The sequence below is a fragment of the Electrophorus electricus genome, chromosome 3, assembly GCF_041902795.1.
Source record: "Electrophorus electricus isolate QZ-2024a chromosome 3, ASM4190279v1, whole genome shotgun sequence".
NCBI classification, from domain to species: Eukaryota; Metazoa; Chordata; class Actinopteri; order Gymnotiformes; family Gymnotidae; genus Electrophorus; species Electrophorus electricus.
Genome location: NC_137499.1, coordinates 24,001,991 through 24,017,257, shown reverse-complemented (window position 1 = coordinate 24,017,257; position 15,267 = coordinate 24,001,991). Strand labels below are relative to the sequence as shown.

The window sequence follows — 15,267 nt, the reverse complement described above, 5'->3', positions numbered from 1 at the left end:
AAAAAAAATAAAATAAAGCAAAAATTTTTAAATAACATTAACGGTTAAGTATTTATTTATGCAAATATGTTATAAGACATGGGCAGGGCTGTGAATGATGGCAAGCTTCCAGGTTCTGAGAGGCAAAGGAAACGCATTACCATGCAATTAATACAAAGCTGCTGTTTACCAATCAGACCCGTTTTTGATTGGACTGTACGTTTGCATAGGAATATTTAGGGTTCATTTTTAGGGCACATCCTTTATTCTTATAGCCCAGAGGAAAGCACTTTTATGGGATGAACCCAACAGTGTGTAATACTTTTTGATTTGTTGATTTTACTCCATACAAAATCTTTAAGAAATGTGTGATTTCATTAGATATACACATGGCTGGCACTTCCGTGCGGTCTCTCATAGTCCAACCTTTACAAGGAGGCAAGATCAGCCAGATTCACCAGATTCTTGAAAACAAGACTAATTTTATTTATGAAACATAGCATACTTTAATAGCCACAATATTAGATTCTACAGAACGGTCCTTAGGAAAATGATTTAATTCTTTAAGGACAAAGAGAAAGTGCAAGAGTACCAGATAAGGGCTCAGTTTAAGGCAACAGGTCATCATCTCAATAAAATACTAATACAGCAAAACAAGAAGGAAAAAAAGAAACTAAAAATCTAAGCAGTCTTAGCATACAGCCACAGAACAATCCACTGTCACTGTAACCCAGTCTGCTCCCAGTGTTCAAATAATATATTCACTAACTGATTTTACTCCTAAAGCTAACAATCAATCATTCAGAATTAGTCCCTGAGTCCAAATTTAACTGATACCACTACCTGTTATTAACATGAATTGTCTCTGAAAAATCCCAAGCAAAAAGTCTAAACAAATTGTTGGCAATTTAAAGTCTCTCTGTACAGGCATACAAAAAAAAAAGAACACAATCTGTAGATATTTTATTTGCTTGTCTGCCTATATAGGAAGGTTGATTGTTCTTTATTGTGCAAATTGCTAATTTTTTTAAAGATTTCTGTACTGATAATGTTTAAACAACACATTGCACCTCTTTGGCACTTGGGAAAATGGACCACCACATGAAACCAGTGTTAATATAATGACTGTAAACACGAGGGTTTTAACTCTGAAAATGGGAGACGGACTAATGCCATGGAGAGAAGGTGAAGCTGGGGGAGGGAATGAGCTCTATCTTTGGTTGCGCTCTTGCTTGAGGATTACAGAGTACTTCCAGGCCTCTATGTACTGAGACAGGAGAACCTCTTCAGGGAAGAACTCCTGCACATCCACAGGGACATTCAAGTCTTTCCGCTCCATGTAGGACATCACAGTGTCTTTTATGCTATTAGAAGGAAACCAGATAGAAATAAAATTTGCACAATAAATTAAGAAATTCAGCTGAAGATATTTTCCACAGTTAGGAGATCTATCTCCGAAGTTAGCCACAGTCTTTAAACCACAAAGAATGCTGTGCCTTAACCAAGAAAGGATCTGCATAAAATGACCAATTCAGACCCAGTACAGGGTCACAGGTCTCTAGTCTTACCTCCAGTTGGGCTTGTATGTGTCAGTGGCATTAGGGTTCTTCAAGACCAGCAGCAGGAACTCGTGCATTTCCAGCAAGAAGGAGTCTGCACTGGCCTTCATGAAGAAGCCCATCAGCTGCCTCTTCTCCTCCTCCCCCAGGGCCTTCTTGTACTCCTTGCTTATCCCAGCAAACGGGTCCTGAACAAGGACATGCATGGAGCTGTGAGGACCAAGCCAACGCCTGCGCTGTGTTTGGACAACATCTTCTAATACTGTTCACGCGCTCCAATGTATGAACTCAAGAGAGCACAGACGTGAGTGTACAGTGGCGCACCCTCTTAAGGCGTAGCATGGTCTCAGATTTGAGGGCGCTGAGGAGCTGCCACAGAGCCACGCAATGTCCCAGGCTGCATCTGCTCAGGGCCTACAGGAGAAGCACACAGCATCTCAGCACTTCCATGTCCACAGTGTTACCAAAGCCAGGCAGAGGGCGCCGGTACAGGGACAGAGGGGCGGGGCTGACTTTGATGACGTGCGGAGCCGCGTGGTCGTCCATCTGCAGCTCCTCCCTCAGGTACGTGCCCAGCTGCATATGCGTGTCTCCTCCGGTCATGGCCAGGAAGCCCAGGGCCAGTTCCACTGTGGACAGGGCCTCACACACATCACTGTAGGCCTGCAGCTCAGCCACCAGCGAGGCCTGGCCCAGGGAGGACAGCGGTTCCTGTGACAGATCCAGTCGGTCAGGCATAGAACTAATATAACAGCCCTACGCTATCTTAATACAGACAGAGTAAACAATATGTGATGTCACTTTATAAAAAACATGAAATGCATTATATGTACAGGTTTTAAGAGCTATGGAAGGTAATTCCTCAGTGTACACTGTTGTGGGGAGAACCAGGTTTTCGGTAAGGAATCTGATCATGCTTACTTGTTGAACCTTTGCCATCACATCCTTGAAAATGTTCTCGTAGTTTCTGTCATGTCTGTTCACCAGTGTCGGAATTCCCTGAAGGGTATAAACACAGACAAGCCTGTCTTTCCAGGTAGCGAACCCAAACCCATGCGTTATATGGGAAGAGTAAGTGTGCCTAAGAGTGGGGTTGTGGTGCTCACGGTGAGGGTGACAAGCGGCTTCCCCTGCAGGAAACGCGTGAGGACCTGCTGCTGGATCTTGGGGAGGTCGTACTCGGACAGCATCTCACGGCCACGTTCCATGCTGTACTGGCAGTTGGAGAGCACCAGGGGCATAAGGTCCCTCTCCACCTCGTACCGGATCACATGAAGCTCCGTCAGATCAACTGGACTCACAGAGAAGCTACGAATTCAAACAAAAAGGACAAAAGGGAATGGACGATGTCGAATGCTTTGAAACGGTCACACTTAAAACCACCAGTTGCGGCTTCTGTCTTTATAGGAGTATTTCAAAACAACACTTCCAGTGTGACAGTTGTTCCAACTGTTCCACCACCGAGCTTCCCAATACAGAGAGAACTGCTTAATGCAGCCTTTAAATACTAAGGCTTTAACACCGGCCTAACTCCTCTAACTCCATAACCAAATGGCAATGGGTGTGTACCATGTCTCCTCATTAGTGTACTTGTCCACTGTGTAGACCATCTCATTGTGGAGAGCAATGAGGTAGCTGACCAGAGCGGTGGAACAGAGACCCAGGCCCTGTCGCCGTGGCAGCAGGACCTGGAGGTCAGAGCCAAGGTCCAGGTCTTCCTGGCAGAACTCCGCTGGGAGCTTGATCTCTCCTGCCGGTCAAAACACAGCCAGTCCACATTCACCACTATTTCCAAATGTCTTGCAAGGCAGTGAAAAAGGGGTAAAGGGCCAGTGTTGAGGGTAAAGGGCCAGTGTTGAGGGTAAAGGAATAGTGGGACGAGGTTTACCATTTGTGGCCAGAGATACTCGGAGTTGGTTCCATGTCGAGAGAAAAATCTTGATTCGTTTCTCATATGAAGCTATGAGAGACGCTGCATGGAAAAATAAGATAGTGAAGATGACTTTAATAGTAGGACCTAGTTTTAAAAGAGGAAAGGACATAAAAATAAATCTAACATCAGGAATCACCTGCTTTCTGGCTATGAAGGAACTCTGTTATGGTGTTACATGGAAGCTCCATCACATTCTGGAATGTCTTCACCAGATCCTTCTGGAGAGCCAGAATGTCTGGGAGAAACTTCACCATCCTCAATTCTGCCTCCTAAACCACAAACCCTCTCATCATCACTCTTCACATCAGCTTTAAAGCAAAGGATGCACCCCACTACCACGAATAAATGAAGGTTAGCTGGCATTTACACAAAGAAGCTGACGATGACGGGTTCATGATCAGCTGACCTTTTATTTATAATGAGCCGTGCGAGTGACTCAGCTTGCCATTAGTCAGAATATAGTTCTGCATGATCTGCGTTACCCTCTGTAGGAACTTCCAGAGTACAGGCAGGGCGTCGTGGCCGCCGTTCTGCTCGACGATGTGGGACAGGCTGGGAAGAGAGGGCCGCTCCCTGCAGCTCCACACAGCCGAGCTGTGGATCAGGGAGTCCACGGGGAGCGATTGCAGAAACAGCCGCGGGTCCCCGAACGTCAGCTTCATTACCGGGTTGGACGACACCCTCTCGTCCTCCCTGATGAAGGCGTTCACCTTTCCCAGCTGCCTCTCCAAAAGCTGTGGGGACGGCAGCGAAAACAAAGGGCTGGGAAAGAAGGCTATCCTGAATTCCTCTGGGATGTCTTAGTGCACCAACAGATTGCAGAGCATCTGTTAAGTCGAACGACACTGGTCCTGTCGTAAAATGTATCACAGAAAGTGACAGTGGGGAGGAGAACGGAAGTTCTGAGCGAGACGTAACCACCCTCTACCTTCAGTTGCTGTGTGATGTCTCTGTTCACGGCGTCCTCCCAGTTATTTCTGTTCTCTTTAGTGGAGAGCAGATGATCGTAAGGAACAGGCCCTGTACAGAAAAGGTACCAGTGTAAACATAGGTAATGTGGTTTTTAACTCAGTCCTCGGGACCCACCAATCCATAGTTTTGCTACAATCTGGCTCCCAGTAAACCTTTACCAGAAAATCAGTTCTTAATGGCTCATTGTTGACAGGAACTAATATCTAAATGTGGACCGGCTTTGGTAAAACATTGCTGTAGGCACTATAGTACACTATATTATAGTACAGTATATACACGCTACATGCGTGTCACAGTTTCAGTGTAAAATATTAAGGGCCATGCTGAGCAGTGAGGGGGAGTGGTGAGGGGCATGGTGAGTGGCTGTAGCGAGTGGCAAGGGGGCGTGGTGAAGGGCCTTAATGAGTGGTAAGGGAGGTGTGGTGAAATACTGTGGTGAGTGGTAAGGGGGTGTGGTGAGTGGTGAGTGGCTGTGGGGAGGGGCAATGGTCAGTGGGCCTTGTTAGAAGCTCTTACACTCTCTGTTCTGCTGAGGCTCTGTCAGGCTGCAGATGATCAAGTGGACAGCGCATACAGTGTCGTCCGTGCCCTTCCCCAGAGCCCTGCACAACTGCTCCATATCCTTCAGCAGGTGGGCCATCAGAAACAGCCCTGGCTGTTCCACAGGGGGCTTAATGAAAGGGGAAACGTCCTGGGAGATATGAAACAGCAACAGTGCAGAAATGAACATGGGACATGACACATACGATCTGCATGTTTGCCAGAAAAACATGGGATGTGGGAGTTGAGAAGGCGAACCTGGGGGTGGCTGGAAGCTCCCAGCAGCATAGCCGCGTGAGTGAGGGCCCTGATCATGATGAAGGGAGCAGGGGACATGTTCTTCGTGTCCTGCATGTCCGGCTGGTCCCGGCGCTGTGGATCTCCCAGAATGTGCCCTGACTGAGTGCGGTCTCCCCTGCATTCAGAAAGGTAAATTAGCCAGTTATATATATTGGCAAGAACGACTAACCGGGGTGAGCAGTAACAATGCCATTAGCTTACTGTATCATGAGAGGTTGGAAGCCTTGGACAGGTCTGTGATCTGTGCCCCCTATCTCTGCACCACAGTCTGGACAGCGACTCTTCTCCATCGGTTGACCACACTAATGCCGGTCAAAGGGACAAGAGGCTAGCATTAGACTCAACACAATTCTACCTACGGCTAGATGAAGAATAAAATCATTTGTTAGGCTAACAACACCTCGCCAACAGTGCATGGATGACCGTTTGGACAATCTGTAGAAAGAAAACAAAATATAAATATTAATGTATATGTCAACTAGGTATTCCACGATTAGCAGGTAGATGAAATCACATGAGCTTGTACTTACAGTACCACTGAAGGAGCCCCATGGCTTTCTGAGCCACGGCGAGCATGTCATCAGGCATGGTGGGTATGAAGGACATCTGTGCACAAAAACCAGAGCCATGTCACTGCATGTTGCTATGTGTATGGTGCCACAGGCTAGTGTAAAAAGGAGGGGGCATACCCATACGTGAGGGGGCATACCCACACGTGATGGGCGCACCTGCACGTGAGGGGGTCATACCTGCATGTTAGCAGGTCGGAAGGCGAGCTGGACCAGGGGCTGCAGCAGGGCCTGCTGGGTGGAGAGCAGGACTGCTGCTAGGTGAACGGCAAGCTCCACGACCGCGTGGTCTCCACCTGCCGCGTTGGCCAGCACCCACAGGGCATGAAGCTGGTTATGCACCAAAGCCCGGGCGAACGCTCTGGACTCAAAACTGGTGAAGACTTCAGATTTCTCGATGAAGCCCTCGAGTGCTACCAGTTGCTAAGAAGAGAATGGAGGTGGCCAGTTAGAGCATCAGCTGCTCACATGTGAAAGGAAGGGGAGTGTTTGCGCTGGAGGTGTGGGCTCACCTCTGGTTTAGGGTGGACGCTGGGGTTGGCACTTCTATACAGGGAGGTGACTTCTCTAAACAGAGCCAACAACAGGTACACGCTCTTCTTCAAAGGTGAACTCTTGCAAGCCTGTACACATCCAAGCTAAATTTAGTGAAACACTGAGAAAGGCTGACTGTCATGAAGGTCCTTGATTTTACAGCATCAGGTGTTTGGGTATGGTAGCAGGTGATGGTGCCCTGCTTAGAGATACCTGACAAGCTTCCTCCATTCTTTCCATTTTGCATTCCATCATAGCCTTGCCAACTGCATCTCTGACAGTCTTATACTCCACACCATAAACCAGATATTGGTCAATCTGGCTACCGTCTCGATTCTGAAAGACCCAAACAAAACAGTACGAAGTCAATTATGGACAAGGCACAATGAGAAAACCACCCACTGCAACGCCTGTTTTTTAAAATCTTTTAGACCGAGCTTCTTTTGGAGAGGGAGTAAAACCGAAACCCACCATCTGAAGGATTTCCTGAGGAAACATCCACGCGTACTGCTGTTCATACAGATGTTTCTGGACATACTCGACTCCACTAATGCTGCAGACCTTCCTGATGAGGTAGACTCTGTACCAGTCATTCCCACTTTCACACAGATCCACAACACTCCTCAGAAACGCAGCCTCTCCAACCGCTGTCTCCTCTCCAGCACCTAAAGCACGATGGCCAAAGTAAATCATTTGCATAAGAAATAAATATGTACTGTTAACAAAAACTCATGGCCAACTGATATTGCATATCTTCTCAAGTACTTAAACATTGTTATTGAACACTGGCATATGATTCTTAATACTTTTAGCTTGGGTGTCTTGACTATGGTCAGTAATGGAAAAAAGGATGTTGATTCTAAACTTAACTCTAATTACAAATTAGACACTTTCACAAAATAATTCACATAGTGCTTAATCTCTAAGCACAAATATCATAAATGCTACTGCCTCATATTTGTAAGGCCAAAAAATAAGACCAAAATTTGATCAATTTTAAATTCACTGACAGTACTGGGACCTTAGCAAACAGCTCTGCTCTGCACTTCTATATCAGAGAACTCATTCTCAAAGATTATAAAACTGAAGCACAGAGACAGAGACAGACAGACGTGTCTTTGAAAGTATAACGCATTTATAGATTCACTTTTATTTAGGTCGACCTGCCAGTCAAAGTTCAGGTCACACCTCCTGAAATTTCACTAAGACTAGTGTCTTATTCTCAGCTCATGGGATTGTTGGTTACCTGCGGCAGCACTGGTGGTGACCAGCAGACCTGCTGCGATATCTAGACACAGGCGAGTCCTGGCCACCTGCTGCAGGTGCTCCATGGTGGCAGTGTGAGTGGCCACTGCCCCATACTCCAGGAGATCTAGGAGGAAGTTCTTCCCCTCCAGCAAGCAGGCCTGCTTTTCTGCCAGGGAGTGCCACTGGGTGTGCTCAAACATAGAGTCCTGCACGCGCGCACGCGCACACGCACACGCACGCGCACGCGCACACACACACACACACACACACACACACACAAACAGACACACAAACAGACACACAAACAGACACACAAACAGACACACAAACAGACACACACACTTACTAACTGATGTTTGGAAGCAACTGTCCAATCAGATCTGTATATGATATTCCAATAAGGCAGCCAAACCTCCAGGCAGTTTATGTAGAGGGAGTAGAGCTCTGTTTTATCATGCTCCTCCAGGATGTTGCTCTGCTCTACTGCAGTCAGGTGCTGCTGAAGGTACCCTTTCACATCTTCAAAGCTGAAAGGCATTAAGGGAGAGGACATAAACAAACAAGAAACACAGACGTACATCACAACTCTGGAAAAGGTTTACCTCCCCCTCGCACCTGTACTTTAGCAACAGTTTGAGCACTACTGATCGCACTACAGGGTTTTTGTCCACGGAGTCGTCAAAAGGAGACAGAGCCTTGGTCAGAAAACGGTGGTGGTGGCCTTAAGATCAGGGGGAGAAGGACACATTTGGGCAAAGTCAAACTGGACACCAACACTAGCAAAAACTCCCATCAGCCCCCTTGGGTCGTGTATACACAGCCCCACCTCTGATGGTAGGCACAGCACCGGACTCCACCATGAGGAAGGACAGCAGGTGGAGGATGATGGCCCTGCTGGGTGGAGAGTTGTCCCTGAAGCATATGGTGGAGACCAGTTCAATGAAGAAGGCATTGCACTGCTTTCTGAACGCGGCGTTCTGCTTGATCAGGCTCCTGAGGGCCAATAGCAAAAAGCAGCACAGTCACCTCACTGAACTGGCAGGGAGGTTTTCAAGTGAGATGAGAGACTATGTAATGCGCCTCAATAAAGGCATGAACAGAATATGTACATCACAAAGCAAGAACAAACCAACTAAAATTACCCTGCCGACAGGGTGGGCAACTTACCGTATGACCTCAGAAGGCCTAAGCTCAAAGTCATCGTCTACCGTTTGCATACACAGGGGGCAGTACATCTGTCCGGGAATTAGCCACTGTCTGATGCAGGCCAGACAGTAGACATGGTCACATGGCAGACTCAGTGGATCATGAGGGTCTCCCATACACACAGGGCACGGCTGGAAGCCAAACCTAAACACATAACAGTAGTGCTTGACATTAAGCCTATTGCTGCTTTAAGGTATGAAAAACCACTAGAACTGTAAAACCATATTAATTTGTACCTAAAAATGCGTTCATTTGCTCCGTCTTTGCAGGCTTTGAGTATGGCGATCACCGCCTCAAACGGCTTTTTCTGTTTGAGGTTGGAATTCTCTCCCAATACCTTATATGGACCAGGAAAAAAAAGTCAGCCAAACTGTGGAGTCTCCCTCGCCAGGACAAAGCAGACTTAGTAAGTCAGGGTTTGAAGGCCTACTCACTTGAGCCAAGCGCCGAGTGTGCTGCAAGACCAACGGCTTCAGTTCCTGGTCCACGTCATCTACCCCCAGCAGCATGTGCTCAACGAACAGCGAGAGGGAATGGATCCGCCGCCAGGCTTGCCTGTAGCCAGCAAACGGGTGCAACACCATGCGTTTGTGAGATGTGTGGGGAAATGCTTTCGTTCTACGCTACAGAGGAAAGGAATGCTCTTGCACTCACTGCACATGGGCGACCATGGCTTTGCTCCTTTCCCCATACAGGCGGGAGCTCTCTTCTGAGCAGACCAGCTCAACTGGTCCCTGGAGCCTCTTCACCTGCCGCAGCCAGGCCACACTGTGAGCGGATGTATCCAGGGCCTGGGGCTCCAGGTACTCCACACAGGCCAGGGCGGCATACACATCCAATACCTGAACCGGATGAATGGCGGGATGAAGCAATGAGAAAACACTCTGTGCCTTTATGATGACTAGGAGAAATTAGATAAACTGCTGTGGTTGCACACATGATTTAGAACACTATAAATCTTCTATAAGGACATCAGTCAAGCTTTGAATGTAAGGGTCAATGTACCAGAGACTGAACACTTTTTCCAGCTTACCATCTCCATGCTCTCTCTAGACTGTGCTTTGGCCAGAAGCACCTGAGCAATTTGGGGCTCAATGGTGACCATTCTGAAGAGGTTCTGCAGGCGGTTCTTAAAGTCATGATAGGCAGCGTGGACCCAAGGCAAAGAGGTCACATTGCTTTCTGCTTCCTCCTGGCGTCCCTTCAGTTCATTCACACAGCACATCAGGCCTTCAGAGAGCAGCTGAGGAGTAGAAAAAAACCATGTACATTGAAAACTGTGTTTTATAGATTGGTAAAGAGAGAGATAAATGGATAGAAAATGGATAAATTTAGATCCCTACCTGTAGTTCCACCTCTGATGTCACATTCATGGTCAAAGAGGTGAAATCTTGCAGATATCGGTGTAAGAACTCCACCTGCACTGCCCTCTCTGCATCTCCAATGTACCTGCCCAGTGGAGTCTTACGGAAGAACTCATCAAACTGTCTCTGAGAGTGGCCTATGGACAGGAAAATTTGCAAAATAAAAAATGTGTGCAATTATTCTTTTTTTTTTTTATGTTGCATTATGAACATATTTCTGCAAAGACCATTTTTCATTCAAAATAATACAGAGCTCAAACACATCTCATGACATTAAGAGTGTCAGGTCACCTTCTCGATGCAGAGCATGCATCCAAAGTTCCTCCAAGTAATCTTTGATTCTCCAGCTGAACGGCATGATGCATCCCATATTCCTATTCACAACAATGTAGTTCTGGACCAGAACAGTCTTCGTCAGTGAGCTATGAAAGATACAGAGCATGAGTGGAACAATACATACATAAAACACCTTAGTTTGAGAGTCAGTTCAAAACAGCTGTAGAAGCTACTCACTTGGAATCCACCCTTGAGTATGGAACACTCAATAACTTGTCATTTCCAAAGATGTCTAACCAGAGTTTCTTCACTGACTCTCCTGAGTTTGCATCTACCAAGAGGTCAAGATTGTGGTCACGGTCAATAACTGAGACAAGTTGTGCCAGGAAAGGTATGACTGCAGCTTGAATTCGCTTCCACAGGGTATGTCTGAAATACAGTAAAAACATAAAACAATGACGGTGGTAAAGCAGCAATAAGCAGCAATTGCATGGTTTGCTTATTATTCCTTTTGCCTTAGCTGTCTTACTGGTGGTCAAATGACTATTCAGAAACAGGAAATGACCTTGGTAGCTATCAGGATCCAGAGGTCCTTTAGCTGATGGTCTTACACCACCTTTCATTAACAACATATTCTTTTACTGTTCACTTACCTAAAGGTTCCACCCTCTTGAAGGGCATCAATATTGGATGCCTCTTTGATAACCCAGTTCTTTGGGAAGACTGTATGCTCATCATGGGTAATCAACAAAGTGTGAAGACGACGCTTCAACATTTTCAGAAATGTGGCTGATAATTATAAATGTGAAACATCTAGTGTTAGCTCATTATTACATACAAAAAAAAACAAGAATCATGGCACACAATGGTAGGAAACAAAAAGCAAGGCCAAGAATCACGCTTCACACCTTGAAGCTCCCCTCCGTCAGACAGGAGTGTCAGCAGAATCTCTACTCTTCTGGTGCTGCGACAGCCAGCCTGCCCTTGGTCTCTCAGCATGCCCACTGCACTTTGAACACAGCTACGTACAAGGACTGTGGTATCTAGAGCATTCTCCAAGCTCTGCATCAAGACCATAAACACATTTTAAGTGCACTCTGTTTTGACGATGCAACCAAAAAGGAACAAAATGCACTTGCATTTGTTAGTACTAACATCAGTGTTGTCTTGCTCCATTTTCTGTTCTTCTGCCTCTCTGTACATGTCCTCTACTTCCATGGCTGTAACAGAGTCAAATTGTTTAGATTTTAAGTCCCTATGCACACACATCTCTTGGAGGGTTATCTTCTTTACTCTTTGAACAATAATGTTAAATAAGGAAATGACTGCTTACCCTCAAGATCGTCCTCTTTTTCTTCAAACAGCTGGCTGATGGTAAGATACTGTAAGGCCTTAATATCTGAAACAATGTCTTTTGTTCTTCTAAGGTCATCAATATGGACAGACTTCCAGGGACCTTAACAAAAAAGGTAAAATATCATTAAGAATCTGTTGTACACATCAAGTATGTAATTTTCCCAGCCACTAGAAGAATTGTCTCACCTCCATGAAACCCAACATAAGAGGTTCCACCTTCTATTCTTGGTAGTTTTGTAACAAAGTAGACAAAGGTCTTGCTCTCTTCCTCATTCCTGAATTTGTTGATTTCATTGATTGAGGAGTACCTAAAGGACATTTCAAAGTCAAATTGAAACAGTCATTAAAGATTAATTTCAACGAGTCAACTTTATAGTAGGTTTAGACACGAGGTTTACTTTGCCGATGCGATGAGATTAGAGCTTTGTAGCTCTTCATCAAAATCAGTCTGAATAATTAAGATCTTGTTTCCAGAGGTACCATCTAAAAAGTTCCTGAAAAGAAAGAAACGATACCCATTATTAACACAAAGTTTTGCACAGTATTTATTTGTAATGATAAAACATGGAGCGGTTCATGCATACCTGATCTTCTTCAGGAAGGAATGCTCTGTGTCAAACTGCTGCAGTGCAAGAATCTCTATGTTCGGAACCACTTCCTGCAGTTGCCCGAGGTCTGCTGCAGTCAGAAGTCTGGAGAACGTGGTTACCTTCATGGAAATGAGGTTTCATTGAGAGATCATATTAATAGGTTAATTACTGCAAAAATAGAGCTGTTGTTTTCCAAATAAAACATAAAAGTCAGGTTTACCTCTGTAAAAGAGACATAGCTTCCCTCTTCCTGCAGTGTGTCAGAGAGGATAAAGTCAACCAGGGAGCTGTGTTTCTGGAATTCAAAGTATACCTTTGATAGGTGCTCACTTTCCACTCTGGGAAGAACTGTATTATCTAGGCGAACCACAGCATCTGGGGCAGCACAGTTCAGTAGTATAAATTTGGCCTCATCCATCACTTGTCGGTGAGGGTCAGAGAGCTCCATGTCTCCCTTCTGCTTCTCTGTAACTTGCAGGATGACTGAGGCACAGGTATCAGAGTGATAACCAATGAAAACATCAGCTGGTTCATAGTTCTGTGTCTGGGGAGCAGCAAAATGCAGGTTCCTGAGTGAGATGAACTGTCTAACCCATTTTTCAAGCTCCTTGACAAACTCCTTTTGTTCATTCTTTAGCACAGTATTGATGTCCAGAAAATGTTTCTCCAATCTGTTAATCAGAGGAATGGGAAACTGCTTGTAGACCACTTCCTTTTCTTCAATGACTATGAGTTTGAAACTTTTGTGCACTCTACACTTGACACGGTGGGTTCCAAGCCCCAAATCCACATATTTCTGACCTCCAAGGCAAACATAGTATTGATTGAGTGCATCATAAAGGCTTTCATACAGGTTCTGCAAATTCAGAAGGACAATGGTTTGACCAGTCTCCATACAGATCTTGACGCGATTAATATTGCGGCAAATTTGGGTGTACTCCTGGTCTTTTGGGAAGCTTGAGCCAAATATGATCTCTGGTTGGTATTGCTCTGTAAAGAATGTCTGCTGAAGAATCTGTAGAGCTGCATAATTCTTAGTCAGAATGAGCAAGTATCTGCATTCATCATCTTGACCAATGGCGGTGATGTTTTGTCTCACAAGTTCAATGGCACTGATGGCTTCAAGGTTGGGCTTGAGTTTAAGTCTGTCAGTGAAAACAGCAACAGCATTCACATTGTCTTTGCCACTGAAGTTTCTCAACACAGCTTCAACAATCTGTTCAGGACTAGGCTTTTGCTCCAAGGCCTTAGTAATAGCAAAAATCATCTTGATCAAGCTATAATAGTCACGTAGGCCAAAGAAACCTTTTCCTTGTTTCTTGCAGATATTTAGGTAAGCCCAGGCAAATGGCTGAAAGAACTCCCTAACCTTCTCAAGGATCATTGCATCAGAAGAACATATCCCTTTGGCACTCTCAACCAATTCCTTTTCATCAGGATCACCACGGGAAACAAATATGCCTCTGTTCATCTTTGCTGGGTCCAAAGCCCAGTTGGATATACCAATGAATCCAACCTTTTTGTGGGGCAGTGGGTTGTCATCTATGCACCCTTCTTCAAGCAAAGGATGAAGGGTTTTCAGTGGCATTTTTGGGGAATCCTCTGCTAGACCAATCTCATCCAACACCACAACTGATATGTATTCATTTAGATTCTTGCCTTCCTGAAAACGAGCACACTGCTTGAATGTGTTGATGATGCCTTCTGGTGTGGAATGAGGACTGCACTGAAATGACACCAGATGAATCTGTTTCAGTTTCCTATACAAATCAGAATGAGCTGCTTGGCCTTGCATGGCGTCGGCGACCAGAGTTTTAGACAAAGATTTAGAGCTTCCAGGTTTCCCAACTAAAAAGAGGGGAATTCGCAGCTCAATGCAAATCACCATCATGAAAACATTTTCCTTCAGAGCACTGTTTCGTGCAATTGTTTCACCCAGTGGAACACCACTGAGAAGAAGGTCTTGCATAACTGTGAGCTCCTGCATTAACTTCACTGGACTATATATCTCTGGGAAGTATTTGCAGATTTTGACTCTGTACTTGTCTTTGTCTTCCAAACAGGCATGGTAACAAACACCAATAGCCATCACCAATGACCACAAAATAGGGTCTCTTTCATCAGCTTCCCTCTGACTTTCTTCATTTATCTGTGCTCTTTGCTCACTCTCAAACTGAGCAAGTTCTGAAAGCAGCATTGTGTTATTTTGGAAGAACCATGTAAATACCTGCATGCAGCGTTCAACATCCCTTAGACTTACAAAGCTACACTCATCCTTTCTTGTCCTCATGTACTTCTGTGAAGCTGACAAGACATCTGTGATCATTTTGATGTAGCTCTCACTGAAAACGTGCTTTTCAGCTACTCTTTGAACTATCTGCTGGATATACATTTTCTCAGTATGATCATTGAGTTGCCCAAAGTCCCACACTAATGGAATCATGCTAGGAGGCAAAGCCTGCACTCTGTACACAAGCTGACGGAGAGGAATGGACCCGAGCTTTTCATCCGTTTCTTCAGCTCGCACTCGATATCCCAAACCAGCTGACTCCAATCTCTTAATCATTACACCTGTGTGTTTCCTGTATGGATTACATGCAGCAATAATTTGCAAGCCAGAGTATGGGGCCATTGATTCTCCCTCTACTGTCTTGTCGCAGAGCACTTCTTTAATACTGCTGATGGCCTCTGTTGTGTTCGCCTCATCAAAAAATAAGACAGAGTCAATGCCATAATCTTGCTTGTTTGTGACTGCAATGGTCTCTGCCTCCCTCACTTTGGTGTAAATCATATCTGAATTTGTTCCTCCGTGAACTTTGACTAGCTTCAAATTCTCTGTCG

The 15,267-nt window shown here is 45.3% G+C and overlaps 1 protein-coding gene across 8 annotated transcripts in view; it reads right to left on the bottom strand.

Moving 5' to 3' along the window:
* Positions 1 to 431: 431 nt before the first annotated feature.
* The window catches only part of rnf213a (ring finger protein 213a), a 34,646-nt gene continuing 19,810 nt past the window's right edge, over positions 432 to 15,267 (bottom strand). For 4 of the 8 annotated variants that reach the window (XM_081710751.1, XM_081710752.1, XM_027006778.3 and 1 more), the window contains 40 exons: positions 12,647 to 15,267; positions 12,421 to 12,545; positions 12,235 to 12,330; positions 12,023 to 12,144; positions 11,814 to 11,936; positions 11,636 to 11,700; positions 11,389 to 11,542; positions 11,134 to 11,269; positions 10,718 to 10,909; positions 10,496 to 10,626; positions 10,184 to 10,341; positions 9,874 to 10,083; positions 9,495 to 9,682; positions 9,275 to 9,395; positions 9,077 to 9,177; positions 8,802 to 8,984; positions 8,461 to 8,627; positions 8,250 to 8,355; positions 8,047 to 8,161; positions 7,633 to 7,840; positions 6,858 to 7,051; positions 6,600 to 6,722; positions 6,365 to 6,475; positions 6,033 to 6,275; positions 5,814 to 5,889; positions 5,684 to 5,718; positions 5,485 to 5,585; positions 5,242 to 5,398; positions 4,960 to 5,134; positions 4,400 to 4,491; positions 3,954 to 4,205; positions 3,608 to 3,740; positions 3,427 to 3,510; positions 3,108 to 3,288; positions 2,645 to 2,846; positions 2,460 to 2,537; positions 2,052 to 2,249; positions 1,863 to 1,952; positions 1,548 to 1,726; positions 432 to 1,343 (listed from right to left, as the gene is read on the bottom strand). The exon at positions 12,647 to 15,267 is cut by the window's right edge and continues 988 nt beyond it. In XM_081710751.1, coding sequence (XP_081566877.1) covers positions 1,190 to 1,343; positions 1,548 to 1,726; positions 1,863 to 1,952; positions 2,052 to 2,249; positions 2,460 to 2,537; positions 2,645 to 2,846; positions 3,108 to 3,288; positions 3,427 to 3,510; positions 3,608 to 3,740; positions 3,954 to 4,205; positions 4,400 to 4,491; positions 4,960 to 5,134; positions 5,242 to 5,398; positions 5,485 to 5,585; positions 5,684 to 5,718; positions 5,814 to 5,889; positions 6,033 to 6,275; positions 6,365 to 6,475; positions 6,600 to 6,722; positions 6,858 to 7,051; positions 7,633 to 7,840; positions 8,047 to 8,161; positions 8,250 to 8,355; positions 8,461 to 8,627; positions 8,802 to 8,984; positions 9,077 to 9,177; positions 9,275 to 9,395; positions 9,495 to 9,682; positions 9,874 to 10,083; positions 10,184 to 10,341; positions 10,496 to 10,626; positions 10,718 to 10,909; positions 11,134 to 11,269; positions 11,389 to 11,542; positions 11,636 to 11,700; positions 11,814 to 11,936; positions 12,023 to 12,144; positions 12,235 to 12,330; positions 12,421 to 12,545; positions 12,647 to 15,267 — 8,180 coding nt within the window. In that variant the 3' untranslated portion in view covers positions 432 to 1,189. Of the gene's footprint in view, positions 1,344 to 1,547; positions 1,727 to 1,862; positions 1,953 to 2,051; positions 2,250 to 2,459; positions 2,538 to 2,644; positions 2,847 to 3,107; positions 3,289 to 3,426; positions 3,511 to 3,607; positions 3,741 to 3,953; positions 4,206 to 4,399; positions 4,492 to 4,959; positions 5,135 to 5,241; positions 5,399 to 5,484; positions 5,586 to 5,683; positions 5,719 to 5,813; positions 5,890 to 6,032; positions 6,276 to 6,364; positions 6,476 to 6,599; positions 6,723 to 6,857; positions 7,052 to 7,632; positions 7,841 to 7,980; positions 8,162 to 8,249; positions 8,356 to 8,460; positions 8,628 to 8,801; positions 8,985 to 9,076; positions 9,178 to 9,274; positions 9,396 to 9,494; positions 9,683 to 9,873; positions 10,084 to 10,183; positions 10,342 to 10,495; positions 10,627 to 10,717; positions 10,910 to 11,133; positions 11,270 to 11,388; positions 11,543 to 11,635; positions 11,701 to 11,813; positions 11,937 to 12,022; positions 12,145 to 12,234; positions 12,331 to 12,420; positions 12,546 to 12,646 lie in introns of those variants that run through there. The other 4 variants (XR_014122683.1, XM_081710754.1, XM_081710755.1 and 1 more) reach the window with 4 other exon arrangements.